The 27,060-nt window shown below is 76.0% G+C and overlaps 1 protein-coding gene across 1 annotated transcript in view; it reads left to right on the forward strand.

The window, feature by feature from the left end:
- The window catches only part of TEP1 (telomerase associated protein 1), a 53,806-nt gene that overhangs the window by 11,252 nt on the left and 15,494 nt on the right, over positions 1-27,060 (forward strand). The window contains 23 exon segments of the mRNA XM_089774436.1: positions 744-930; positions 1,728-1,854; positions 3,576-3,653; positions 4,123-4,296; positions 6,455-6,536; positions 6,958-7,001; positions 7,004-7,077; positions 7,160-7,205; positions 11,153-11,297; positions 11,300-11,394; positions 14,167-14,259; positions 14,863-14,995; positions 16,518-16,668; positions 17,142-17,281; positions 17,372-17,460; positions 17,938-18,052; positions 19,963-20,179; positions 20,474-20,591; positions 21,219-21,343; positions 21,512-21,611; positions 21,837-21,992; positions 23,043-23,255; positions 23,687-23,840. Coding sequence (XP_089630562.1) covers positions 744-930; positions 1,728-1,854; positions 3,576-3,653; positions 4,123-4,296; positions 6,455-6,536; positions 6,958-7,001; positions 7,004-7,077; positions 7,160-7,205; positions 11,153-11,297; positions 11,300-11,394; positions 14,167-14,259; positions 14,863-14,995; positions 16,518-16,668; positions 17,142-17,281; positions 17,372-17,460; positions 17,938-18,052; positions 19,963-20,179; positions 20,474-20,591; positions 21,219-21,343; positions 21,512-21,611; positions 21,837-21,992; positions 23,043-23,255; positions 23,687-23,840 — 2,856 coding nt within the window.

Consider the following 27,060-nt stretch of genomic DNA (forward strand, 5'->3'; position numbering starts at 1 on the left):
GGGGGCTGGCGGCCGGGGGGCAGGACTGAGGGGTTCCGGGGGGGGCGGGGGCTGGCGGCCGGGGGGCAGGACTGCGGGGTTCCGGGGGGGGCTGGCGGCCGGGGGGCAGGACTGCGGGGTTCCGGGAGGGGCTGGCGGCCGGGGGGCAGGACTGCGGGGTTCCGGGAGGGGCTGGCGGCCGGGGGGCAGGACTGAGGGGTTCCGGGGGGAGGGAGGGGGCTGGCGGCCGGGGGGCAGGACTGAGGGGTTCCGGGGGGGGCTGGCGGCCGGGGGGCAGGACTGCGGGGTTCCGGGAGGGGCTGGCGGCCGGGGGGCAGGACTGCGGGGTTCCGGGGGGGGCTGGCGGCCGGGGGGCAGGACTGAGGGTTCCGGGGGGGGGCTGGCGGCCGGGGGGCAGGACTGAGGGGTTCCGGGGGGGGCTGGCGGCCGGGGGGCAGGACTGAGGGGTTCCGGGGGGGGAGGGAGGGGCTGGCGGCCGGGGGGCAGGACTGAGGGGTTCCGGGGGGGCGGGGGCTGGCGGCCGGGGGGCAGGACTGCGGGGTTCCGGGGGGGGCTGGCGGCCGGGGGGCAGGACTGCGGGGTTCCGGGGGGGGCTGGCGGCCGGGGGGCAGGACTGAGGGGTTCCGGGGGGGGAGGGAGGGGGCTGGCGGCCGGGGGGCAGGACTGAGGTGTTCCGGGGGGGGCGGGAGGGAGGGGGCTGGCGGCCGGGGGGCAGGACTGAGGGGCACCATCTCTCCCCCCAGACAGCCCCCTGCCCTCCAACATGGCGCTGCTGCGGGCCCTGATGTGGCGCTGGCGGACGCGCACGGGGACGCACGCGGGGAGGCGGGCGCGCCCGGGCTGGACGCGCCGGGAGCTTCACGCCGCCCTGACCATCCCCTGCGTCTTCCGCGCCATCAAGGCGGAGAAACAGCGCCTGCGGAAAGCCAAGTGAGGCCCCGCGGGCGGGGGCGTGAGGGGGGACGGGGCGTGAGGGGGGCTAGTTGGGGGGCACAAAGGGGGCTGGCAAGGGGGATGTGGGGGGCTGGGTGAGGGGAGGTGGTGGGAACGGGGCTGGGGGGGCCTGAGGCGGACTGGTAAGGGGGTGTGGGGGGGCTGGGTGAGGGGAGGTGGCGGGAACGGGGCTGGGGGGGCCTGAGGGGGGCTGGTAAGGGGGTGTGGGGGGGGCTGGGTGAGGGGAGGTGGCGGGAACGGGGCTCGGGGGGCCTGAGGGGGTGGCGAGGGATGTCGGGGGCTGGGTGAGGAGGTACGGCGAGACGGGGCTGGGGAACCTGAGGGGCCCGCCGGGGATGTGGGGGCTGGGTGTCGGGGAGGTGGCGGGAGCCAGGCTGGGGAGCCTGGCAGAAGAGGGGCTAGCAGGGGATGTGGGGGGGCTGGATCGGGGAGGTGGCGGGGCTCGGGAGCTGGGGCCTGAGGGCCCAGCAAGGGGATGGGGGGCTGGGGTGGGGAGTGCGTGGGAGCAGGGCTGGGGAGACCTGAGGGGCCTAACACGGGGATGTCGAGAGGGCTAGATGAGGAGGAATCTGGGGAGGGCTGAAGAGACATGTCGGGAGAGGGAACTATGTGATCGAGGATGGGCTGGACAGAGGAGACCGTTGGGGACCTCTAATGACCCCCACCCCCAGGGCCTGTGCCCAGACCCAAGGCCTCCTGTGCGCTAAAAGCGGCAGGACCCTGAATGCGGCCGTCGGCCTCTCTGCCGGCCCCAGCCTCTTCCCCCTGTCCAGGCCGCACCCTCAGCCTGGCCTGTGTCCTCCGTCTTCCGCTGGACAAATCCCCCGGCCCGACACGCCACCTGGGGCTCATGGGAACCATGTGGGTGAACCGGCGGACGGGGCGGCTAATGCCACGACGGTCACCCGTGGGGACGGGGTCATCAGGGGGCCAGGTGCCCAACTCAGTGCACCCCGGTGACGTGCGTGGGGGAGGCATGGTGCGAGAACCGATGCCCGGCTCGTGCAGGCGGATGGGGGGCGGATCCGGGGGGACGTACTCGGCCCCGTTACCCCGCGGATGGGGGGCGATGCGGGGGGCCGTGCCACGCTCCAGTCTATGAGGATACGAGGCGGTCACCGGGGGCCAGTGCAGCCTCAGTGCCCGTGCAGGGAATGACGGGGAGCCGTCTGTGAGGGGGGCCGTGCCCGGCTGCGGGCCCGCGGGGATGGGGGGCGTGCGGGGGGCCGTGCCGACGCTCGGTGCCCCCGCGGGAGATGGGGGCGTGCGGGGGGCCGTGCCCAGCTCGGGTGCCCGTGCGGACGGGGGGCCGTGCGGGGGGGACGTGCCAGGCGCTCCGGTGTCCCGCCGGGGATCCGGGGCGTGCGCGGGGGCCGTGCCCGGCTCCGGTGCCCGCGGGGATGGGGGGCGTGCGGGGGCCGTGCCGGCTCGGTGCCCCGCGGGGGATGGGGCGTGCGGGGCCGTGCCCGGCCTCCGAGTGCCCCGCGCGCGCGCGCGCGCGCGCGCCGGGATGGGGGCGTGCGGGGGGGCCGTGCCCGGCCGGGTGCCCAACGGGGATGGGGCGTGCGGGGGGGCCGTGCCCGGCTCGGTGCCCCGCGGGGATGGGGGCGTGTCTTCGGGGGGGGGGGCCGTGCCGGCCGTGCCGGGGATGGGGGCGTGCGGGGGGGGGGCCGGGCCTGGCTCGGGCCCGCGGGGATGGGGGCGTGCGGGGGGCCGTGCCCGGCCTTCGGACACCCCGCGGGGATGGGGGCATGCGGGGCCGTGCCCGCTCGATGCCCATGAGGATGGGGGCGTCCGGGGCGTCTCGGGGGGGCGGGGCCTGGCGCTCGGTGCCCCGCGGGGATGGGGCGTGCGGGGGGGGGCCGTGCCCGGCTCTCGGTGCCCCCGCGGGGATGGGGGCGTGCGGGGGGGGGGGCCGTGCCCGGCTCGGTGCCTTGAGGATGAGGAGCATGCGGGGGAGGGACGGGCCTGGCTCGGGGGCCCCGCGGGGATGGGGCGTGCGGGGGGGGCCGTGCCCGGCTCGGTACCCCGCGGGGATGGGGGGGGGGGGGCGTGCGGGGGGGGCCGTGCCCGGCTCCGGTGCCCAGCCGTCCGAGAGGGACGTGCGGGGCCGTGCCCGGCGCTCGGTGCCCGCCGGGGTCGAGGGCATGCGGGGGGGGCTGGGGCTGGCTCGGGGCCCCGCGGGGGCCGGGGGCGTGCGGGGGGGGCGATGCCGGCCTGCGGTGCCCCGCCCCGGGGTCGAGGGCGTGCGGGGGGGCCAGCGCGCCCGGCTTCCGTGCCCCGCCGGGGCTCAGAGGGGGGGTGCGGGGCCGTGCCGGCCAGCGCCCCTCTCCCCGGCGCTGGAGGTGGCCCCTGCTCCTGGCGCTGATGCGACCGGGGCGGTGGCGGAGCAGGCGCGCCTGGTGCTGTACGGACCGCGGCTGGGAGGAGGCGCACGGCCTCGGCTGGTCGCTGCTGGGACGGTGCAGAGCCTGTACCAGGCGGGTCAGTGACCCCGGTTCGCTTCCCGTCCCCCTTCTCATGCCCCCCTCCTCCCCTTCATCTCCTCTACCACCCCTGGGGCCTGTGGGAATCCCGGCTGTACCCCTCTTGGCCTCTGAGCTCCCCATGTCTGCCCCCAGGCCACGGAGGAGTCCATCAGCAGCTCCAGCACCCTCGGCCGGCGTCCTCTGGGGACCTGGGCGCTCGTCGGGGAGCCGGTGAGTCGGGCTGGGGGGCAGGTGAGGGCGGGGCTGGGGAGGAGGCAGGAGGGTGAGGGGGGGGGCACCGGCGGGCTGGGGGGCCGGGGCTGGGGCGGGTGAGGGCGCCGGCCGGGCTGGGGGGAGGCGGGGGGCGCCGGCCGGGCTGGGGGGGGAGCGGGAGGAGCGGGGGGGCGCCGGGCCACGGGCGGCTGGGGGGGAGGCGGGGGGGGCGCCGGCGGGCTGGGGGGAGGCGGGAGGCGGGGGGGGGCGCCGGCTGGGCTGGGGGGAGGGCGGGGGCAGGCGGGGCGCCGGCCGGGCTGAGAGGGGAGGCGGGAGGCGGGGGCGCCGGCTGGGCTGGGGGGGGGGGTAGACGGGAGGCGGGGGGGCGCCGGCCGGGGCTGGAGAGGGGAGGCGGGGGACGGGGGGCGCCGGCCGGGCTGGGGGGAGGCGGGAGGCGGGGGGGGGCTGACGCCGGGCTGGGGGGTAGGCGGGAAGTGGGGCGCCGGCCGGGCTGGGGATCGGGACATGGGGGGGCTGGGCACGCACTCACCTACCCCCCCAGGTGGACGCCCTGCTCGTGCTGAGCCCCAGCTCCGAGGCCTGGGAGGCCGGCCCTGCCCTGCAGCTGCTGCGGGATCGCGTGGCCCCCACTGCCTCCTTGGCGTGAACCTCACCCTGTCGTCCTGGCGGTAGAGGCCCCCCGCGCCCCCAACTCTCGGCCTGTTGCCCGGGGGGTCTGGGGAGCTCCGGTTGTGTACCCGGGGAGGGTCTCGGGGGCTCCGGTTGTTGCCCGGGGCGGGGGTCTGGGGGCTCCGGTTATTGCCCGGGGGGCCGGGGGGCTCTGGTTGTTGCCCGGGGCAGGGCTGGGGGCCCCAGCTGTTACCCTGGGGGACCCACCGTGCGTGGGGTAGGGTTTGCGCGCTCCCTGGCCGTGCCTCCCGGCAGGAGAAGGCCGTCCCCAGCGATGTCCCCCCAGTCTCGTCTGCACCCCGTGTGCGGAATACATTTTGCTGTCTGCAGGACGTGTGGCGGGCACCACCCGTAGGGGACAGAGCCCAGCGATGGGTGCCCTGCTGCTCAGCTGGCCGAGAGCCCATGTACAGGGAGCGCTGTCACCCAGGCCTTGGGGGGGCAGGGAGAGGGGCTGTGGGGCTCTCTGGGGGCAAAGGACAGGGACTCCTTCGGGTGCGGGAGCAGGCAAGGGAATGCTTGGAGATTCCAGGAACTGGGGGCCTTCCTGTGGCGGGTCAGGGGTCCCTGCGGCAGGGTCCCTGGGGAGTGGGGCAGTGCGGGAACCCGGGGGAACTGGGGAGGCGGGGTCTCCCGTGGATGTGGGGTGCCCGGAGCCCCCCGGCTGAGGCCGTGCCCTGTCGTTGCAGGCCGCCCCGGGGCCGGGCGGACGAGGTGGAGGTGTCCGTGCTGAGTGAGCAGGTGCTCAGGTGAGTCTCGGCCCCACGGCGGGCGCAGGAGGTCCGATCCTATAACCCCTCCTCCCTCCCTGGGTCCCTGGCTGTGCGCGGCGCCGCCCATCCTGGAGCACGTGGGCGGCCTTGGACCAGATCCACGGGGCCCCCCCCGCCAGGGTCCCCCCAGGGGGCTCCGTGAGCCCCCCACCGCCCACTGCTCTGCCCCACCCCGCAGCCAGGTGAGGGAGCGGCTGGGCCTGGGCTCAGTTGGGGAGAGGAATGGGGGCGCTGGCCTCACCCAGTGGAAACTGGGCTGGGGGGAGGCGGGGGCAGAAGTGGGGGGTCGAGGGCTAGTCTGGGGGAGCTGTTGGGATCAGTGGGGGGCAGGGACCAATGGGGGTCTGAGGGGCTGTGGGGGGCTCGGGGGCCCGGACAGGGTCCCCCCCCGCCGCCAGGAATCGGCGGTCCCCCCCGCGGGTGGCGCAGCGTCAGCTGTTCATCCTCCCTCGCCAGTCTGGGACAGAAGCCCGGCGGGCCGCGTCCTCGCTCCGGGCCGTGCTCCGCCCCTGCGGGGCCCGCGCCGCCCCCCACCGCCTGGCGCTGCCGGGAGCGTCGGCCTGCGCTGGGGCATCACCGAGGAGGAGCGCGGCAGGACCGGTGGGAGAGGCCTCGGGGCGGGGCGGGGTTGGGTCGACCCCACGGGGCTGACTCTGGTCTCTCCCGGCAGCTGGAGCTGTGCCTCTCGGAGATGGGCGAGCCGGCTCTTCGTGGGCATTTTGGGGAGGGGCGCTACGGCTGGCCACCCGCGAATACTCCCTGCGAGGGACGCCCCCCGCGTGTGAGTGGGTGAGCACCGCCAGCGCCCCGGCAGCCGTGCCGGGGTGGGGCAGGGGCAAGTGTCCCTGCCACCTGGCCGGCACCTTGACACCCCTGGCCTCACGAGGGACCTGCCTGCTGAATCTTCCCTGGCAGTTAGTGGATGGCAGCGGTGGGGTTTGCTGATTTCACTGTGGACAGCTGAGTGCAGTGCTGCAGCCTGCAGCTACTAGCATTGGTGCTTTGTCATCCATAATCGCATCCCCGTGTAGGAGCCCAACCCGTTGCCCTGCATGAGGCAGCCTGGAGGCAGGACAGCCTCGAGAGGCGGGCTGCAGGGTGCCTTAGAATGGAGTTGGTGGGAGCACTGGGATTCCTTACGGTGATGGGGTGAAGCCCCCAGGGGGCGCTGGTGCAGGACTGTCCGACACGCTGCCTGTTGGCTTGCTCAAGCCTTGTGCCCGGGGACAGGAGCCACTCGCGATGGCTGAGAGCAACGGAAGTCTCCGTGCTGCTGATATTGGTGGGTGCGGTGGGATCCCTCGGGCGCCGGGCTCCATCTCATGGGGCTGACGGTGTCCTGCTTGCCCTCTGCAGGTGAAGTCGTATCCTCCAGGGCATGGCTCCATCACGGGGCTGAGAGCCATGCAATACCCTCAGCAGCCCACGGGACTCTGCTGCCTCTGCCTTCTTCTCCTTCCGCGAGCCGGATTTCTTCGGGTAACTGCGCCCGCCCCTCCAGCGCAGGGCCTGGCTGGGAACGGGACACGGGGATCTGGCTTTGGAGGGGAGCCTGGCTGGGGAACGGGGACACGGGGGATCTGGCCCCGGAGGGCCCTGGCTGAGGAGGCAAGGGACCGAGGATCTGGCCGGAGGTGGCTGGGGAACGGGACACTACGGCGGAGGGCCTGGCTGGGGAGGGAGCCGGGACACGGGGATGCGGCGAGGAGGGCCTGTGGCTGAGAGCCGGGGACACGGGGATCTGGCCCCGGAGGGCTGGCTGGGGAACGGGACACAGGGATCTGGCCCCGGGGAGGGAGCTGGCTGATTCAGGGGCAGCAGTGGGATGCGGAGGTCTCTGACCTGTCTGTGGGGGGCAGGGTCTGGTGCCGGACGCCTGGAGGCAGATTTTGCGGCCGAGTCGGAGAGGAAGCTCAGCGCAAGATGGCGGATCTGAAGGGCGGGCTGGGCCAGCACCCGGGAGTGGCATCCATCCGCAGGTAACGGGCCAGGAGGTGGTGTGTGCGGTGGGATCTGCTAGGGTCCCCGTGTCCCCCTCACAGCTCTTCTCTCCACCCCCAGGTACTCCGGCCAGTGGGGTGGCGTGGCCCAGAGGCCGGCCACATGCGTCAGGGGCTGGAGGAGTTTGGGGTTGGTGCTGCAGGATCTGTGGGCGCCCCTCCAACAGCAGCTGCTCCGGAGTAAGCGGCTGGAAAGCAGGAGCCCAGGGCTCAGGGAGCTCTGCTGGCTCCTGGGAGGGGCAGTGGGGGCTAGTGGCTAGAGCAGATGTTGGGAGCCCAGACCCTGGGGTTTGCTGACGCTGTCTCAGCGCCGCAGGCCGGACTGGAGCCCTCGGGGGATGAGGGAGGAGGAGGAGGGGCGAGGCTACAAAGGCGCCTTCAGGACCTGCGGCAGCGGCAGTTCTGCGCCCGGGCCAAGCTGCTGGCCACCGGGCCAATGGGCGGAGTGCGGACGCGGCCCCCGGCGCGCGGGGCAGAGGCGGGCTCTTCGTGGTGACAGGCAGGCCTGGCGGCCGGCTTGGCTTTGTCAGCTGGTGAGGCCAGTGGGGGGAGTTTGTGCCACCCAGGTAGGGTGGAGAGGAGCTGGGGGGTTGAAGGGCCTGCTGGGAGGGGCCTGGAGGAAGGGCGGAGCTTGAAGCCCTGGAGGGGATGGGTGTGGGTCTCTGGCCGGGGTTGCAGTGGGAGGGGCCTGGAGGAGGGGTGGGGCTTGGAGGGCTTGCAGGGGGTGGGGTCTGGCAGTGGTGGGAGGGGCCTGCCCCTGGCGGCCAGTGCCCCTCCCAGGCGGCGCTGGCCCAGGGCTGAGGCGCCCACCCTGGTCAATCGGCCTTCTCCCCCCGCCGGCTGCCTGGTCATCGCCCACTTCACCGGGGCCGCGGGACCGGGGCCAGCGCCAGAGGCGATGCTGAGCCAGCTGTGCGCCCGCCTGAGCCGGAATGCTGGGCCGGCCGGCCCCACCCCCACCAGCTACAGGTCAGTGCGCCCGGGGAGGGGGCCAGGGGCTAGTGGTCAGGGCAGGGAGCGGGGAGCCAGGATGCCGGGGGTTTCCCCTGGGGCGGGGAGGAGTGGGGGCTAGTGGTCAGAGCAGGGAGCTGGGAGGAGCCAGGATGCAGGGGTCTCCCCTGGGGCGGGGAGGAGTGGGGCCTAGTGGTCAGAGCAGGGCGCTGGGAGTCAGGATGCCGGGGGTCTCCCCTGGGGTGGGGAGGGGAGTGGGGGGCTAGTGGTCAGAGTAGGGCGCTGGGAGTCAGGATGCCGGGGTCTCCCCTGGGGCGGGGAGGGGAGTGGGGGGCCTAGTGGTCAGAGCAGGGCGCTGGGAGTCAGGATGCCGAGGTCTCCCTGGGGCGGGGAGGGGAGTGGGGCCTAGTGGTCAGAGCAGGGCGCTGGGAGTCAGGATGCCCGGGGTCTCCCCTGGGGTGGGGAGGGGAGTGGGGGCTAGTGGTCAGAGTAGGGCGCTGGGAGTCAGGATGCCGGGGGTCTCCCCTGGGGCGGGGAGGGGAGTGGGGCCTAGTGGTCCAGGCAGGGGCGCTGGGAGTCAGGATGCCGGGGTCTCCCCTGGGGCGGGAGGGGAGTGGGGCCTAGTGAACCAGGCAGGGCGCTGGGAGTCAGGATGCCGGGGTCTCCCCTGGGGTGGGGAGGGGAGTGGGGCTGGTGGTCAGAGCAGGGCGCTGGGAGTCAGGGTGCCGGGGGTCTCCCCTGGGGTGGGGAGGAGTGGGGCCTAGTGGTCAGAGCAGGGCGCTGGGAGTCGGGATGCCGGGGGTCTCCCCTGGGGCGGGGAGGGGAGTGGGGCTGGTGGTTGGGGGGAGCAGGGCGCTGGGAGTCAGGATGCGGGGGTCTCCCCTGGGGCGGGGAGGGGAGTGGGGCCTAGTGGTCAGAGCAGGGCGCTGGGAGTCAGGATGCCGGGGTCTCCCCTGGGGCGGGGAGGAGTGGGGCCTAGTGGTCAGAGCAGGGCGCTGGGAGTCAGGATGCCGGGGGGTCTCCCCTGGGGTGGGGAGGAGTGGGGGCTAGTGGTCAGAGTAGGGCGCTGGGGTCAGGATGCCGGGGTCTCCCCTGGGGCGGGGGAGGGGAGTGGGGCCTAGTGGTCAGGCAGGGCGCTGGGAGTCCGGATGCGGGGTCTCCCCTGGGGGCGGGGAGGAGTGGGGCTTAGTGGTCAGAGCAGGGCGCTGGGAGTCAGGATGCCGGGGGTCTCCCCTGGGGCGGGGAGGGAGTGGGGCCTAGTGGTCATGGTCAGAGCAGGGCGCTGGGAGTCAGGATGCCGGGGGTCTCCCCTTTTACCTGCACAAATTTCATTCTCCCTTCCACACTGCAGGGATAGCACCTTTACCCCATCCCTAGGGCTCAGGGTGCCACCCTGTGAATTTCCACCCCACCCCATCCCTAGGGCTCAGGGTGCCACCCTGTGAATTTCCACCCCCCATCCCTAGGGCTCAGGGTGCCACCCTGTGAATTTCCACCCCCCCCCCATCCCTAGGGCTCAGGGTACTGCCCTCAGCATTCACCCCCCACCCCCATCCCTAGGGCTCAGGGTGCCACCCTGTGAATTTCCACCCCATCCCTAGGGCTCAGGGTGCCACCCTGTGAATTTCCACCCCATCCCTAGGGCTCAGGGTGCCACCCTGTGAATTTCCACCCCCCCATCCCTAGGGCTCAGGGTGCCACCCTGTGAATTTCCACCCCCCATCTAGGCTCAGGGTGCCACCCTGTGTTCCACCCCCACCCCCATCCCTAGGGCTCAGGGTGCCACCCTGTGAATTTCCACCCCCCCATCCCTAGGGCTCAGGGTGCCACCCTGTGGTTCCACCCCCACCCCATCCCTAGGGCTCAGGGTGCCACCCTGTGAATTTCCACCCCCCACCCCATCCCTAGGGCTCAGGGTGCCACCCTGTGAATTTCCACCCCCATCCCTAGGGCTCAGGTGCCACCCTGTGAATTTCCACCCCCACCCCATCCCTAGGGCTCAGGGTGCCACCCTGTGAATTTCCACCCCCCCCCATCCCCTAGGCTCAGAGACATTTCCACCCTGTGAATTTCCACCCCATCCCTAGGGCTCAGGGTGCCACCCTGTGAATTTTCCACCCCCACCCCATCCCTAGGCTCAGGGTGCCACCCTGTGAATTTCCCTAGGCTCGGGGTGCACCAGCCGCGAGGCTGGCAGGGTCTTGGCCTCGCGCTGGTCCCACGCCCCCCTGGATTGCCCGTTCCCAGCCCCGGCCCCGGGTGCTGCCTGGGCCGAGCACACGGGCACGCTCCGCCGTCCTGACACAGGCAGGCTTCCTGGCGGCGTCCGTCTGTCTGGCCGTGGGCTCCCGGGAGCCGAGTTCTTTCCTTCCCCTCCTGGGCCTCCTCCAGCCTTGTCTTCCTTCTGTGCCTCCTGCGGGCCCCCCGTTCCCGAGCCCCCTGGCAACGAACCCGGAGCCTTGCTGGCTCGCTCCGCCGGGGCGCGGTGCCACGCCCGAACCCAGCCTGACGTGGCCTGACCCGCTCCCCCGCCGTGGCTGATGGCACCCGGCGCAGGGACCAGAGCCCGGGTCCCGGCCGGCCCACCGGCGAGTGTCGGGGCAGAGGATCCCGCGCCAGCGCGTTTCTGTGCCCCTCCCGGAGCTGGGTCCTTCTCCGGTGCCGGGGTCTCAGGCGTCCCCCGCACAGCCGGGTGTAGGTGGAACGTGAGTCCCGACTCCAGGCCCTGGGGACGGCTGCTGCTCTTCAGCCTGGCTGCCCAAGGCGGCTTTGGTACAGCCTAGCACAGGCCTTCCAGCCGCGGCTGCAGAGAGGCCGTCTCGTTACCCCAGCGCGGGGGCTGAGGTGGGGCCTAGTGGTTAGAGCAGGGAGCTGGGAGCCAGGACGCCCGGGTTCTCCTGGCTTGGGGAGGAGAGTGGGGGCTAGTGGTTAGAGCTGGAGCCAGGACGCCCGGGTTCTCCCTGGCTCGGGGAGGGGAGTGGGGGCTAGTGGTTAGAGCTGGGAGCAGGACGCCCGGGTTCTCTGGCTTGGGGAGGAGAGTGGGGGCTAGTGGTTAGAGCTGGGAGCCAGGACGCCCGGGTTCTCCTGGCTCGGGGAGGAGTGGGGGCTAGTGGTTAGAGCAGGGAGCTGGGGGCCTGGACCCCTGGGTCCCATGGCTGCCTGTCCCTCGCAGGGGGCTGGTGAACGGCTGGAGACGCTGCTGGCCGCGGTGGCCGGGTCGCTGCGGGGGCCCCAGCGCCTGGCGGTGCTGCCGACGGGGCCGACCGGATCCACGGGGACGGCGGCCAGGCCCTCTGCGACTGGCTCCGCGCGGCTGCCCCCGGTACGCCCCCCCGGTACCTCCCCGCCCCCGCTCGGCCCCTCTGCGACTGGCTCCCGCGCGGCTGCCCCCGGGCGCGCCCCCCCCCCGGTACCTCCCCTCCCCCACTCGGCCCCTCTGCGACTGGCTCCCGCGCGGCTGCCCCCCGTACGCCCCCCCCCCCCCGGTACCTCCCCTCCCCCGCTCGGCCCCTCTGGAGCTGGCTCCCGGCTGCCCCCGGTACGCCCCCCCCGGTACCTCCCCGCCCCCGCTCGGCCCCTCTGCGACCCTGGCTCCCCGCGCGGCTGCCCCCAGTCGCCCCCCCCGGTACCTCCCCTCCCCCTCCGGCCCCTCTCGCGACTGGCTCCCCGCGCGGCTGCCCGGTACGCCCCCCCCCCCCGGTACCTCCCCTCCCCCGCTCGGCCCCTCTGCGACTGGCTCCCCGCGCGGCTGCCACGTGCCGCCCCCCCCCCCCCCCCCCCGGTGCCTCCCCTCTCCCCCACTCGGCCCCTCTGCGACTGGCTCCCGGCGCGGCTGCCCCCGGTACGCCCCCGGTACCTCCCCTCCCCGCTCGGCCCCTGCGCGACTGGCTCCCCGCCGCGGCTGCCCCCGGTACGCCCCCCCCCGGTACCTCCCTCCCCCGCTCGGCCCCTCTGCGACTGGCTCCCGGCGGCTGCCCCAGTCGCCCCCCCCCCCCCCGGTGCCTCCCCTCCCCCGCTCGGCCCCTCTGCACACGACTGGCTCCCCCGCGCGGCGGCTGCCCCCGATAAGCCCCCCCGGTACCTCCCTCCCCCCGCTCGGCCCCTCTGCGACTGGCTCCCCCGCGCGGCTGCCCCGGTGCGCCCCCCCTCCTCCCCCCGGTACCTCCCCTCCCCCGCTCGGCCCCTCTGCGACTGGCTCCCCGCGCGGCTGCCCGGTGCGCCCCCCCTCCTCCCCCCGGTACCTCCCCTCCCCCGCTCGGCCCCTCTGCGACTGACTCCCGCACGGCTGCCCCCGGTCGCCCCCCCCCCCCGGTACCTCCCCTCCCCGCTCGACCCCTCTGCGACTGGCTCCCGGCGCGGCTGCCCCCGATCGCCCCCCCCCCCGGTACCTCCTTCCCCGCTCGGGCCCTCTGTGACTGGCTCCGCGCGCCTGCCCCCGGTACGCCCCTCCCCTCCCCCGCTCGGCCCCTCTGCGACTGGCTCCCCGCGCGGCTGCTAATGCGCCCCCCCGGTACCTCCCGCCCCCCGCTCGGCCCCTCTGCGACTGGCTCCCCGGCGCTGCCCCACGTGCGCCCCCCCCGTGCCTCCCCTCCCCCGCTCGGCCCCTCTGCGACTGGCTCCCGGCGCGGCTGCCCACAGTACGCCCCCGTACCTCCCCCACCTCCCCCCGCTCGGCCCCTCTGCGACTGGCTCCCGGCGGCTGCCCCCGTCGCCCCCCTCCTCCCCCCGGTACCTCCCTCCCCCGCTCGGCCCCTCTTAGGCTGGCTCCCTTGCGGCTGCCCGTGCCGCCCCCCCCCCCCCCGGTACCTCCCCCTCCCCGGTACGCTCCCCCTCCTCCCCCCGGTACCTCCCCTCCCCCGCTCGGCCCCTCTGCGACTGGCTCCCGGCGCGGCTGCCCCACGTGCGCCCCCCTCCCTCCCCCCGGTACCTCCCCTCCCCCGCTCGGCCCCTCTGCGACTGGCTCCCCGCGCGGCTGCCCCCGATGCGCCCCCCCCGGTACCTCCCCTCCCCGAGGGGTACGCTCCCCCTCCTCCCCCCGGGTACCTCCCCTCCCCCCGCTCGGCCCCTCTGCGACTGGCTCCCCGCGCGGCTGCCCCCGATCGCCCCCCCCGTGCACCTCCCCCGCCCCCCGCTCGGCCCCTCTGCGACTGGCTCACGCCGCGGCTGCCCCCGATCGCCCTCTGGCTGGGTAGTGGGGCCCAGTGGGTGGAGCCGGGCGGGGCGGGAGTCTGGACTCCTGGGTTCCCTCTGGCTGGGTAGTGAGGCCCAGTGGGTGGAGCTGGGCGGGGGGTGGGGGGGGGAGGAGCCTGGACTCCTGGGTTCCCTCTGGCTGGGTAGCGGGGCCCAGTGCGTGGAGCCGGGCGGGGCCGGAGCCTGGACTCCTGGGTTCCCTCTGGCCGGGCAGTGGGGCCCAGTGGGTGGAGCCGGGCGGGGCAGGAGCCTGGACTCCTGGGTTCCCTCTGGCCGGGCAGTGGGGCCCAGTGGGTGGAGCCGGGCGGGGGGGGGGGGGGGAGCCTGGACTCCTGGGTTCCCTCTGGCTGGGTAGTGGGGCCCAGTGGGTGGAGCCGGGCGGGGCGGGAGTCTGGACTCCTGGGTTCCCTCTGGCTGGGTAGTGAGGCCCAGTGGGTGGAGCCGGGCGGGGGGGGGGGAGCCTGGACTCCTGGGTTCCCTCTGGCTGGGTAGTGGGGCCCAGTGGGTGGAGCCGGGCGGGGGGGGGGGGGGAGCCTGGACTCCTGGGTTCCCTCTGGCTGGGTAGTGGGGCCCAGTGGGTGGAGCCGGGCGGGGGGGGGGAGCCTGGACTCCTGGGTTCCCTCTGGCTGGGTAGTGGGGCCCAGTGGGTGGAGCCGGGCGGGGGGGGGGAGCCTGGACTCCTGGGTTCCCTCTGGCTGGGTAGTGGGGCCCAGTGGGTGGAGCCGGGTGGGGGGGGGGAGCCTGGACTCCTGGGTTCCCTCTGGCTGGGTAGTGGGGCCCAGTGGGTGGAGCCGGGCGGGGCGGGAGCCTGGACTCCTGGGTTCCCTCTGGCTGGGCAGCGGGGCCCAGTGGGTGGAGCCGGGCGGGGGGGGCTCTCTCCGGCCGGGTGGGGTGTGGTGCCGGCTGTGACCCGCTCTGTGTCTCCAGATGCGGCTGGTGCTGCTGAAACGGGGGGCCCGGCAGCCCCTCTACCTGGCGCTGCTCACCCAGGACCTGCGAGCCTTCACCCTCTACGAAAAGGTGCCTCCCCCCCGGGGGGGAAGGGTGGGGAGGGGAACCGGCCTCTGGGCGGGGGGGGGGGGGGCTCTCCCTGCCAGGGGCCCCCAGGGAAGGGTTGGAGAGGGGAGGGGACCCAGGTCTCCGGGCGGGGGGGCTCTCCCCACCAGGGCCCCCAGGGAAGGGTTGGGGAGGAGAGGGGAGGGGACCCAGGTCTCCGGGCGGGGGGGCTCTCCCCACCAGGGCCCCCAGGGAAGGGTTGGGGAGGGGAGGGGAGGGGAGGGGACCCAGGTCTCCGGGCGGGGGGGGCTCTCCCCGCCAAGGCCCCCACGGAAGGGTTGGGGAGGGGAGGGGAGGGGAGGGGACCCAGGTCTCCGGGCGGGGGGGCTCTCCCCGCCAGGGCCCCCACGGAAGGGGCGGGGCAGGGAGGGGAGGGAAAGGAAGGGGAGGGGAGGGGACCCAGGTCTCCGGGCGGGGGGGGCTCTCCCCGCCAGGGCCCCCAGGGAAGGGGCAGGGAGGGGAGGGGAGGGGGGGCTCTCCCCGCCAGGGCCCCCAGGGAAGGGGCGGGGCGGGGCAGGGAGGGACCCAGGTGCCTCTGACCCCCTCGGGGCTGCGTCCCTCCCCCAGGTCTCGGAGCGGATCCAGGGGCTCCCGCCCTCGCTGCCGGCCCTGCTGCAGCACATGCTGGGCTGTTTGGAGCTGGAGCACGGGGCCGAGCTGGTGGCCGTGGCCGTGGCCGCCCTCTGGGCCAGCAAGGATGGTAAGAGGCGGCTGGGGAGCTGGGGGTGCAGGGCCCTGGGCCCCCCTGGCCCTGCACCCCGTCCCCAGCCGCAGGGGCCTCCGCCGGCCAGGGCAGGGCCTTGGTCCTCTTGGGGGGAGGGTCCACAGGCCCCTGGGCCCCCGTCCTGGACCGTCTGCTTCCTCCAGGCTGCCCCCCGCCCCCAGGCAGCTCCGCCTCCTGCACTGTCCTGCTCCCAGCCCCAAGGGGAACCCTTTGTCCCTGGTCCCCGGAGGTGAGACTGACACTTCCCCAGGGATTCACGCCTGGCCTCGCCCCCTCCTGCAGAGAGAGCTGCGGGGGGACGGGGACTGCAGCCCCCCACACACTCATACACTGCAGCAGTGACTGTATCAGCACCCCCCGCGTCACGGGCCTTCATCAGCGCTGCTACCGGCTGCTGCGCCCCAGAGCTGGCTTCACCGGAGCGCCGGGCGACTGCCCCTGTGGGGCGTTATGTGCGGCCGTTACCCCAGTGCTGCGCCCCAGAGCTGGCTGCACCGGAGCGCTGGGCGACTGCCCCTGTGGGGCGTTATGTGCGGCCGTTACCCCAGTACTGCGCCCCAGAGCTGGCTTCACCGGAGCGCCGGGCGACTGCCCCTGTGGGGCGTTGTGTGCGGCTGTTACCCCAGTGCTGCGCCCCAGAGCTGGCTGCACCGGAGCGCTGGGCGACTGCCCCTGTGGGGCGTTATGTGCGGCCGTTACCCCAGTGCTGCGCCCCAGAGCTGGCTGCACCGGAGCGCTGGGCGACTGCCCCTGTGGGGCGTTATGTGCGGCCGTTACCCCAGTACTGCGCCCCAGAGCTGGCTTCACCGGAGCGCCGGGCGACTGCCCTTGAGGGGCGTTGTGTGCGGCTGTTACCCCAGTGCTGCGCCCCAGAGCTGGCTGCACCGGAGCGCTGGGCGACTGCCCCTGTGGGGCGTTATGTGCGGCCGTTACCCCAGTACTGCGCCCCAGAGCTGGCTGCACCGGAGCGCCGGGCGACTGCCCTTGAGGGGCGTTGTGTGCGGCTGTTACCCCAGTGCTGCGCCCCAGAGCTGGCTGCACCGGAGCGCCGGGCAACTGCCCTTGAGGGGCGTTATGTGCGGCCGTTACCCCAGTGCTGCGCCCCAGAGCTGGCTGCACCGGAGCGCTGGGCGACTGCCCTTGAGGGGCGTTATGTGCGGCCGTTACCCGAGTGCTGCACCCAGAGCTGGCTGCACCAGAGCGCTGGGCGACTGCCCCTGTGGGGCGTTATGTGCGGCCGTTACCCGAGTGCTGCACCCAGAGCTGGCTGCACCAGAGCGCCAGGTGACTGTCCCTGTGGGGCGTTGTGTGCGGCTGTTACCCGAGTGCTGCGCCCCACAGCTGGCTGCACCAGAGCGCCGGGCAACTGCCCTGGTGGAGCGTTGTGTGCGGCTGTTACCCCAGTGCTGCACCCCAGAGCTGGCTGCACCGGAGCCCTGGGCAAGCTGCCCTGTCCCTGAAAATGTGTCTGTAACTTTGGCTGTTCTGTGCCCCACAGGCCTGCTGGAGCGAGATCTCCTGGCCGTGCTCTCCATGTGGAGGGAGCTGGGCGGGGCGCCCGTCACCTGGGAGGGGGCCATGGCCACTGGGAGCAGCCCGGGAGCCCTCCCCAGGGCACCCATCTACGCTCTGATGAGCAGCCTGAGGGGGTGAGTGGAGGCCCGGACTCCTGGGTTCTTGCCGGGCAGTAGTAGGGGCTAGTGGTTAGAGTCGGGGGGGGGGGGGGGGGAGAGAGCCTGGATTCCTGGGTTCTCTGTGGTTCTGGGAGGGGAGTAGGGGCTAGTGGTTAGGGAGGGGGTGGAGACCTGGATTCCTGGGCGCTCTGTGGCTCTGGGAGGGGAGTGGGGACTAGTGGTTAGGGAGGGGTGGAGACCTGGACTCCTGGGTTCTCGCTGGGCAGTAGTAGGGCAGTGGGGGCTAGTGGTTAGAATGTGTGTGTGTGGGGGGGGAGCCAGGACTCCTGGTTCTCTGTGGCTCTGGGAGGGGAGTTGGGGCTAGTGGTTAGTGTGTGTTGTTAGAGAGGGGGGTGGAGACCCGGACTCCTGGGTTCACTCTGGCCGCGGCGGTGCCCTGGCCCCAGCCTGTGGGAACCCCCATTCTCTGTCCCCGTCTGTGCCCCCAGGCTGGTGGGGGTGTGTGGGGCCCCCTCGGAGGCCCCCGGTTCGCGGCTGCACCTCGACAGCGCCCCCCTGCGGACGGCGGTGGAGCGGCGCTACCTGAAGGACACGGCCCGGGAGAGAGCGGCTCACGCGCTCATTGCAGGTGGGGGGGTGTCGGGGGGCGGGGCCTGTGACGGCCCCCCTTGGCCGGGGGGTGCTGAGCATTGTGGGTAACGGATTCCTCCTCCCCCAGCTCATCTCTGGAAACTCTGCGACCCGGACGCGTCCCGGAGCTTCCAGGGCGGCGAGGCCGGGCCCCTGGCCTCTCTGCCCCTCCACCTGGTGGGTGCAGGGGGCGGGGCGAGTGGGAGGGTGGAGCTAGGTGGGGCGGGGCCAGGCAAGGGGCGGGGCCAGGGCAGGGGGCAGGGCCAGGTGATGGGGTGGGATTAGGCAGGAAGTGGGACTGGGTTGGGGGTGGGGCCATGCAAGGGCAGGGGCGGGGCCAGGTGACAGGGTGGTGTTAGGGGGGAGGAGGGGCGGGGTTAGGGAGGAGGGGCGGGGCCAGGCAGGGGCGGGGCCAGGCGACAGGGCGGGGTTAGGGAGGAGGGGCGGGGCCAGGGCAGGGGCGGGGCCAGGCGACAGGGCGGGGTTAGGGAGGAGGAGGCGGGGCCGTGCAGGGGGCGGGGCCAGGCGACAGGGCGGGGTTACGGAGGAGGAGGCGGGGCCGGAAAGGGGGCGAGGCCAGGCGACAGGGCGGGGTTAGGGAGGAGGGGCGGAGCCAGGGCAGGTGGGAACCCTCTGACCCCGCTGTCCCGGCAGGTGGGGGCCGGGCGCCCCGAGCTCCTGGGCTCGCTGCTGAGTGAGCTGCGCTTCGTGGCCGCCCACGTCCACCTGCGGCTGCTGCCGGCGCTGAGCCGCGCCTACGCCCTGCTGGGTGAGCGGGGGGGGGCTGTGATGGGGGAGTGGAAGGCGGGGGGGCTCTTGGGGGGGACGGACGGGAGGGGGCTGTGATGGGGGAGTGGAAGGCGGGGGGGCTCTGGGGGGGACGGACGGGAGGAGGGGGCTGTGATGGGGGAGTGGAAGCCGGGGGGGCTCTTGGGGGGGACGGACGGGAGGGGGCTGTGATGGGGGCGTGGAAGCCGGAGGGGGCTCTTGGGGGGGACGGGAGGGGGCTGTGATGGGGGCGTGGAAGGCGGGGGGGGCTCTTGGGGGGGACGGACGGGAGGGGGCTGTGATGGGGGAGTGGAAGGCGGGGGGGGCTCTTGGGGGGGACGGACGGGAGGGGGCTGTGATGGGGGCGTGGAAGGCGGGGGGGGCTCTTGGGGGGGGACGGACGGGAGGGGGCTGTGATGGGGGCGTGGAAGGCGGGGGGGGCTCTTGGGGGGGACGGACGGGAGGGGGCTGTGATGGGGGCGTGGAAGGCGGGGGGGACTCTTGGGGGGGACGGACGGGAGGGGGCTGTGATGGGGGAGTGGAAGGCGGGGGGGCCTCTTGGGGGGGACGGACGGGAGGGGGCTGTGATGGGGGCGTGGAAGGCGGGGGGACTCTTGGGGGGGACGGACGGGAGGGGGCTGTGATGGGGGAGTGGAAGGCGGGGGGGCCTCTTGGGGGGACGGACGGGAGGGGGCTGTGATGGGGGCGTGGAAGGAGGGGGGGGCTCTTGGGGGGGACGGACGGGAGGGGGCTGTGATGGGGGCGTGGAAGGCGGGGGGGCTCTTGGGGGGGACGGACGGGAGGGGGCTGTGATGGGGGCGTGGAAGGCGGGGGGGCTCTTGGGGGGGACGGACGGGAGGGGGCTGTGATGGGGGCGTGGAAGGCGGGGGGGCTCTTGGGGGGGACGGACGGGAGGGGGCTGTGATGGGGGCGTGGAAGGCGGGGGGGCTCTGGGGGGGACGGACGGGAGGGGGCTGTGATGGGGGCGTGGAAGGCGGGGGGGCTCTGGGGGGGACGGACGGGAGGGGGCTGTGATGGGGGCGTGGAAGGCGGGGGGGCTCTGGGGGGGACGGACGGGAGGGGGCTGTGATGGGGGCGTGGAAGGCGGGGGGGCTCTGGGGGGGACGGACGGGAGGGGGCTGTGATGGGGGCGTGGAAGGCGGGGGGGCTCTGGGGGGGACGGACGGGAGGGGGCTGTGATGGGGGCGTGGAAGGCGGGGGGGCTCTGGGGGGGACGGACGGGAGGGGGCTGTGATGGGGGCGTGGAAGGCGGGGGGGCTCTGGGGGGGACGGACGGGAGGGGGCTGTGATGGGGGCGTGGAAGGCGGGGGGGCTCTGGGGGGGACGGACGGGAGGGGGCTGTGATGGGGGAGTGGAAGGCGGGGGGGCTCTTGGGGGGGACGGACGGGAGGGGGCTGTGATGGGGGCGTGGAAGGCGGGGGGGCTCTGGGGGGGGACGGACGGGAGGGGGCTGTGATGGGGGCGTGGAAGGCGGGGGGGCTCTGGGGGGGACGGACGGGAGGGGGCTGTGATGGGGGAGTGGAAGGCGGGGGGGCTCTTGGGGGGGACGGACGGGAGGGGGCTGTGATGGGGGAGTGGAAGGCGGAGGGGCTCTTGGGGGGGACGGACGGGAGGGGGCTGTGATGGGGGCGTGGAAGGCGGGGGGGCTCTTGGGGGGGACGGGAGGGGGCTGTGATGGGGGAGTGGAAGGCGGGGGGGCTCTTGGGGGGGACGGGAGGGGGCTGTGATGGGGGCGTGGAAGCCGGGGGGGCTCTGGGGGGGGACAGGACGGGAGGGGGCTGTGATGGGGGCGTGGAAGCCGGGGGGGCTCTTGGGGGGGACAGGAGGGGGCGTGGAAGCCGGGGGGGGCTGCCTGGCAGGTCCCAGCCCCCCTGACGTTTCTCCCCCCAGCGGGCAGCCCCCACCTGCCGGGCGAGGCGCGGGCGCTCCGGGCGCTGGTGCAGGGGGGGGCGACGCTGCTCTCCCAGGACCCCTCCCTCCTGGCCCAGCTGGCGGCCAACGCACCCGACGGCTCCTCGCTGGGCCCCCAGGCCCGAGCCCTGGCCCCCCCGGGGAGGCGCCTGCTGCTCTGGCGCAACAAGCCGCAGGGGGGGCCCCCCCCGGACAGGTAACGGGGCTGCTGCAGGCGGGGGGGGCCCCTCCCCAGCTCCCCCCCCCGGGGCCTCTGCCCCCCCCGTCCTGGGTGCCCCAGGCCCCTATGATGGGCTCTGGCCCTGCTCCCAGCTATCCTGGGGGGGCTGGGCTGGGAACCTGGCTCTGGGTGGGGGCTCCTGTCTGCCCAGGGGCGGGGTCCCTGTGGGGCTGGCGGCTCCATGGGGGCTGGGGCAGCCCATCTCTGAGCCTGGGGGGGGCCGGTTGCCCCTGGGCCTCTTGCCCCCCTAATCTCAGCCCTGCCCCCCAGCGTGAGCCTGGCGCTGCCCACCTGCCCGGCCTGCGTGGCCGTGTCCCCCTGCGGGCGCCAGGCCGCCGTGGGCAGCTCCGACGGGACCCTGCACCTGCTGGACACGCTGAGCGGCCAGGTACCGGGGGGGCGGGGCAGGACGGGGGCCCAGCTGGGGGGCAGGGGGTGGGACAGTGCTGTGCAGAATGGGGGTGGAGGTTGGGGCAGGCTGGGGAGGGGAGGGAGCTCGGGGAGTTGGGGGGGCCGAGCTGGGGGGGCAGGAAGTGCAGGGCCCTGCTGGGAGGGGTAGGGGGTACAGAATGGGGGTGGGGGTTGGGGCAGGCTGGGGAGGGGAGGGAGCTCGGGGAGTTGGGGGGGCCGAGCTGGGGGGGCAGGAAGTGCAGGGCCCTGCTGGGGGGGTAGGGGGTACAGAATGGGGGTGGGGGTTGGGGCAGGCTGGGGAGGGGAGGGAGCTCGGGGAGTTGGGGGGGCCGAGCTGGGGGGGCAGGAAGTGCAGGGCCCTGCTGGGGGGGTAGGGGGTACAGAATGGGGGTGGAGGTTGGGGCAGGCTGGGGAGGGGAGGGAGCTCGGGGAGTTGGGGGGGCCGAGCTGGGGGGGCAGGAAGTGCAGGGCCCTGCTGGGGGGGTAGGGGGTACAGAATGGGGGTGGAGGTTGGGGCAGGCCAGGGAAGGGAGGGGAGGGGAAGGAGCTGGGGGGGGGCAGGGCGCCCGAGCAGGGGGCACTTTGCTGACGGTCCCCCCCCCAGGAGCTGGCGGCCCTGCAGACGGGCGGGGCCGGGGTCTCGAGCTGCACGTTCCTGCCCGACGGGAGCCTCTTCCTGGGCACCCTGGCCGGGGGGCTGCAGCGCTGGGGCGTGCGCGAGGGCAGCAGGTACGGCGGGCGGGGGGGGAAGGGCGGGGGGTACGGCGGGCGGGGGGGGAGGGCGGGGGGGGGTAGGGGGACCGGGGGGGAAGGCGGGGGGGGTACGGGGGCCGGGGGGAGAAGGCGGGGGCGTACGGGGGCCGGGGAGGGCACCATGTGACTCTCTCCCCCTCCCAGGCTTCTGGCGACTGACGCTCACGGGGGCCACGTCACCAGCTGCTGCCCCAGCCCCGATGGCCGGCAGCTCGCCAGCGCCTCCCTGGACGGGCACCTGAAGGTACCGGCTCCCGCCCCCCGCCCCATTGGCCCACCCCCTGCCCCTGCCCCTGCCCCAGCCCCCTCCCCGCCCCCCACCCCCCTGCCCCTGCCCCAGCCCCCTCCCCGCCCCATTGTCCCCACCCCCTGCCCCTGCTCCAGCCCCCTCCCTCCCCTCCCCCGCCCTGCGAGAACCCAGGGGTCCGGGTGTCCCATCCCCCTGACCGGCTGCTCCCGTCTCTCCCAGCTGTGGGACGTGGCCACCGGCCACCTGAGCTGGGAGCTGGATTTCGCCTGCCCCTTGAACTGCGTCGCCTTCCACCCTGCCGGGCAGGTCGTGGCCACGGGGCGCTGGGACGGCACCGTCACCATCCTGGGCCTGTCCAGCCGGAGCGCGAGCTCGGTGCGTCATGGTGGGCGGGGCTGTGGGGCAGGAGTGAGGGGCACGGCAGGCCGGGGGGGGACCTGGAGGCGGGCGACACGGCGGGGGGGAGGGGGACACACGGCAGGGTGCGGGGGGCGACATGGCGGAGGGGGAGGGGGACACGGCAGGGCGGGGCGGGGGGGCAGTGACGGGGGGAGGGGGACACACGGCAGGGCGCGGGGGGGACACGGCGGGGGAAGAGGGGTACACACGGCGGGGGGGACACACGGCGGGGGCGAGGGGGACACAGCGGGGGCGAGGGGGACACACGGCGGGGGCGAGGGGACACGGCGGAGGGGAGGGGGACACACGGCAGGGTGCGGGGGGGGACACGGTGGGGGGAGGGGGACACGGCAGGGCGCGGGGGGGACACGGTGGGGGGAGGGGGACACACGGCGGGCGGCGGGGGGGGGGACACGGTGGGGGGAGGGGGACACACGGCGGGGGTGAGGGGGACACGGCGGGGGGGACACACGACAGGGCGGGGGGGACACACGGCAGGGCGCAGGGGGACACGGCGGGGGGGAGGGGGACACACGGCAGGGCGCGGGGTGGGGACACGGCGGGGGGAGGGGGACACACGGCAGGGCGCGGGGGGGACACGGCGGGGGGAGGGGGACACACGGCGGGGGCGAGGGGGACACGGCGGGGGGAGGGGGACACATGGCAGGGCGCGGGGGGGGACACGGGGGAGGGGGACACGGCGGGGGAGAGGGGGACACACGGCAGGGCGCGGGGGGACACGCAGGGGGGAGGGGGACACACGGCGGGGGGGGGACACGGCGGGGGGGAGGGGGACACACGGCGGGGGGGGAGGGGGACACACGGCGGGGGGGGGAGGGGGACACATGGCGGCGCGGGGGGGGACACGGCAGGGGGGAGGGGGACACACGGCGGGGGGGGACACGGCGGGGGGGGAGGGGGACACATGGCGGCGCGGGGGGGACACGGCAGGGGGGAGGGGGACACACGGCGGGGGGGACACGGCGGGGGGGCACGCCAGGGCTGTGACGCCGGCTCCCCCCGCAGGTTCTCTCGGGCCACGAGGCCTCGGTCCGGGCCGTCGCGTTCTCCCCGGCGGGCCCGGTGCTGGCGTCCGGCTGCCTGGCCGGGACCGTGCGTCTCTGGGCCTGGCAGGAGGCCGTGGCCCTGGCCACGTTCACAGCCCACCGGGGCTTCGTCTCCGCCGTCCGCTTCCTCTCCGGCGGCCAGACCCTCCTCACCACCGGGGAGGACTCCAAGGTGCTGTGGGGCGGGAGTGGGGGGCACCGGCAGGGGAGGGGCTGTGGGGCGGGAGTGGGGGGCACCGGCAGGGGAGGGGCTGTGGGGCGGGAGTGGGGGGCACCGGCAGGGGAGGGGCTGTGGGGCGGGAGTGAGGGGCACCGGCAGGGGCGGGGCTGTGGGGCGGGAGTGGGGGGCACCGGCAGGGTTGGGGGGCGGGAGTGGGGGGCACCGGCAGGGGAGGGGCTGTGGGGCGGGAGTGGGGGGCACCGGCAGGGGAGGGGCTGTGGGGCGGGAGTGAGGGGCACCGGCAGGGGCGGGGCTGTGGGGCGGGAGTGGGGGGCACCGGCAGGGCTGGGGGGCGGGAGCAGGGGGCACCGGCAGGGCTGGGGGGCGGGAGTGGGGGCTCAGGTAGGACAGGGGAAGAGCACTGATCCCTTGTCTGTGGGCAGGTCCAGCTCTGGCCGGGGCACCTGGGCTGCCCCCTGGGCGCTCTGGGTTCGGGGTCGCTGTCTCCTGCCCTCTGTGTGGCCCCCAACCCGGCCGGCACCCTGCTCGCCGTGGGGCACCATTCCGGCGACGTCTGGGTCTACGGCGCCCCCTGGGGTAAGCCCCAGAGCCCTGGGTGCTCTCCCGGGTCGGGGAGGGCAGTGGATGGAGCAGGGGGCCTGGGTTCTGTGGGGGGGGGCCTGGGAGGCCTCGGTGCTGGAGGCCGGGGGTCCCGGGGCTGCGGCCCCTCACTCTGCTCTCCCCACAGACTCGGCCGGGCGGTGCTGCCCCGCAGGGGCACTGGGGGGGCTGGAGGCCAGGGGGTGAGGGGGTCGAGGGGTGAGGGGGCCGGGTTCCCGGGGCCACGGCCCCTCACTCTGCTCTCCCCGCAGGCTCGGCCGGGCGGTGCTGCCCCGCGGGGGGAGAGGGGGCCGGGGGATGAGGGGAGGGGGCCGGGGGGGTGAGGGGGCCGAGGGGGGAGGGGACCGGGGGGGAGGGGACCGAGGGGGCCGGGGGAAGAGGGGGCCGGGGGGGTGAGGGTGCTGGCGGGTGAGGGTGCCGGGGGGAGGGGGGGCCGGGGGGTGAGGGGGCCGGGTTCCCGAGGCCGCGGCCCCTCACTCTGCTCTCCCCGCAGGCTCGGCCAGGCGGTGCTGCCCCGCGGGGGGAGAGGGGGCCGGGGGGGCTGGGGGAAGAGGGGGCCGGGGGGAGAGAGGACCGGGGGGAGGGGGGCCGGGGGGTGAGGGGGCCGGGTTCCCGAGGCCGTGGCCCCTCACTCTGCTCTCCCCGCAGGCTCGGCCGGGCGGTGCTGCCCCGCGGGGGGAGAGGGGGCCGGGGGGTGAGGGGAGGGGGCCGGGGGGGGCTGGGGGAAGAGGGGGCCGGGGGGAGAGGGGACCGGGGGGAGAGGGGGCCGGGGGGTGAGGGGGCCGGTTCCCGAGGCCGTGGCCCCTCACTCTGCTCTCCCCGCAGGCTCGGCCGGGCGGTGCTGCCCCGCGGGGGGAGAGGGGGCCGGGGGGGGCCGGGGGGAAGAGGGGGGAGGGGGGCCGGGGGGTGAGGGGGCCGGGTTCCCGAGGCCGTGGCCCCTCACTCTGCTCTCCCCGCAGGCTCGGCCGGGCGGTGCTGCCCCGCGGGGGGAGAGGGGGCCGGGGGGTGAGGGGAGGGGGCCGGGGGGAGGGGGGCCGGGGGGTGAGGGGGCCGGGTTCCCGAGGCCGTGGCCCCTCACTCTGCTCTCCCCGCAGGCTCGGCCGGGCGGTGCTGCCCCGCGGGGGGAGAGGGGGCCGGGGGGGGGCCGGGGGAAGAGGGGGGAGGGGGGCCGGGGGGTGAGGGGGCCGGGTTCCCGAGGCCGTGGCCCCTCACTCTGCTCTCCCCGCAGGCTCGGCCGGGCGGTGCTGCCCCCGGGGGGAGAGGGGGCTGGGGGGTGAGGGGAGGGGGACGGGGGGGGCTGGGGGGAGAGGGGGCCGGGGGGTGAGGGTGCCGGGGGGTGAGGGGGCCGGGTTCCCGAGGCCGTGGCCCCTCACTCTGCTCTCCCCGCAGGCTCGGCCGGGCGGTGCTGCCCCGCGGGGGGAGAGGGGGCCGGGGGGTGAGGGGAGGGGGCCGGGGGGGGCTGGGGGGAGAGGGGGCCGGGGGGAGGGGGGGCCGGGGGGTGAGGGGGCCGGGTTCCCGAGGCCGTGGCCCCTCACTCTGCTCTCCCCGCAGGCTCGGCCGGGCGGTGCTGCCCCGCGGGGGGAGAGGGGGCCGGGGGGTGAGGGGGAGGGGGCCGGGGGGGGCTGGGGGGAGAGGGGGCCGGGGGGAGGGGGGGCCGGGGGGTGAGGGGGCCGGGTTCCCGAGGCCGCGGCCCCTCACTCTGCTCTCCCCGCAGGCTCGGCCGGGCGGTGCTGCCCCGCGGGGGGAGAGGGGGCCGGGGGGTGAGGGGAGGGGGCCGGGGGAAGAGGGGGCCGGGGGGTGAGGGTGCCGGGGGGTGAGGGGAGGGGGACGGGGGGCTGGGGGGAGAGGGGGCCGGGGGGTGAGGGTGCCGGGGGTAGGGGGAGCCGGGGGGTGAGGGGGCCGGGTTCCCGAGTCCGCGGCCCCTCACTCTGCTCTCCCCGCAGGCTCGGCCGGGCGGTGCTGCCCCGCGGGGGGAGAGGGGGCCGGGGGGAGGGGGGACCGGGGGGTGGGGGGGCCGGTTCCCGAGGCCGCGGCCCCTCACTCCGCTCTCCCCGCAGGCTCGGCCGGGCGGTGCTGCCCCGCGGGGGGAGAGGGGGCCGGGGGGAGGGGGGACCGGGGGGTGGGGGGGCCGGTTCCCGAGGCCGCGGCCCCTCACTCCGCTCTCCCCGCAGGCTCGGCCGGGCGGTGCTGCCCCGCGGGGGGAGAGGGGGCCGGGGGGTGAGGGGAGGGGGCCGGGGGGGCTGGGGGGAGAGGGGGCCGGGGGGAGGGGGGACCGGGGGGTGAGGGGGCCGGTTCCCGAGGCCGTGGCCCCTCACTCTGCTCTCCCCGCAGGCTCGGCCGGGCGGTGCTGCCCCGCGGGGGGAGAGGGGGCCGGGGGGAGGGGGGACCGGGGGGTGGGGGGGCCGGTTCCCGAGGCCGCGGCCCCTCACTCTGCTCTCCCCGCAGGCTCGGCCGGGCGGTGCTGCCCCGCGGGGGGAGAGGGGGCCGGGGGGTGAGGGGAGGGGGCTGGGGGGAGAGGGGGCCGGGGGGAGGGGGGGCCGGGGGGTGAGGGGGCCGGTTCCCGAGGCCACGGCCCCTCACTCTGCTCTCCCCGCAGGCTCGGCCGGGCGGTGCTGCCCCGCGGGGGGAGAGGGGGCCGGGGGGTGAGGGGAGGGGGCCGGGGGGAGAGGGGGCCGGGGGGAGGGGGGGCCGGTTCCCGAGGCCGTGGCCCCTCACTCTGTTCTCCCCGCAGGCTCGGCCGGGCGGTGCTGCCCCGCGGGGGGAGAGGGGGCCGGGGGGAGGGGGGGCCGGGGGGGGCCGGGGGGTGAGGGGAGGGGGCCGGGGGGGGCTGGGGGGAGAGGGGGCCGGGGGGAGAGGGGACCGGGGGGAGGGGGGCCGGGGGGTGAGGGGGCCGGGTTCCCGAGGCCGCGGCCCCTCATTCTGCTCTCCCCGCAGGCTCGGCCGGGCGGTGCTGCCCCGCGGGGGGAGAGGGGGCCGGGGGAGGGGGGGCCGGGGGGTGAGGGGGCCGAGGGGGGAGGGGACCGAGGGGGCCGGGGGGAGAGGGGGCCGGGGGGTGAGGGGGCCGGTTCCCGAGGCCGCGGCCCCTCACTCTGCTCTCCCCGCAGGCTCGGCCGGGCGGTGCTGCCCCGCGGGGGGAGAGGGGGCCGGGGGGTGAGGGGGCCGGGTTCCCGAGGCCGTGGCCCCTCACTCTGCTCTC

This window comes from Pelodiscus sinensis, chromosome 30 (assembly GCF_052426305.1).
Source record: "Pelodiscus sinensis isolate ZL-2025 chromosome 30, ASM5242630v1, whole genome shotgun sequence".
NCBI classification, from domain to species: Eukaryota; Metazoa; Chordata; order Testudines; family Trionychidae; genus Pelodiscus; species Pelodiscus sinensis.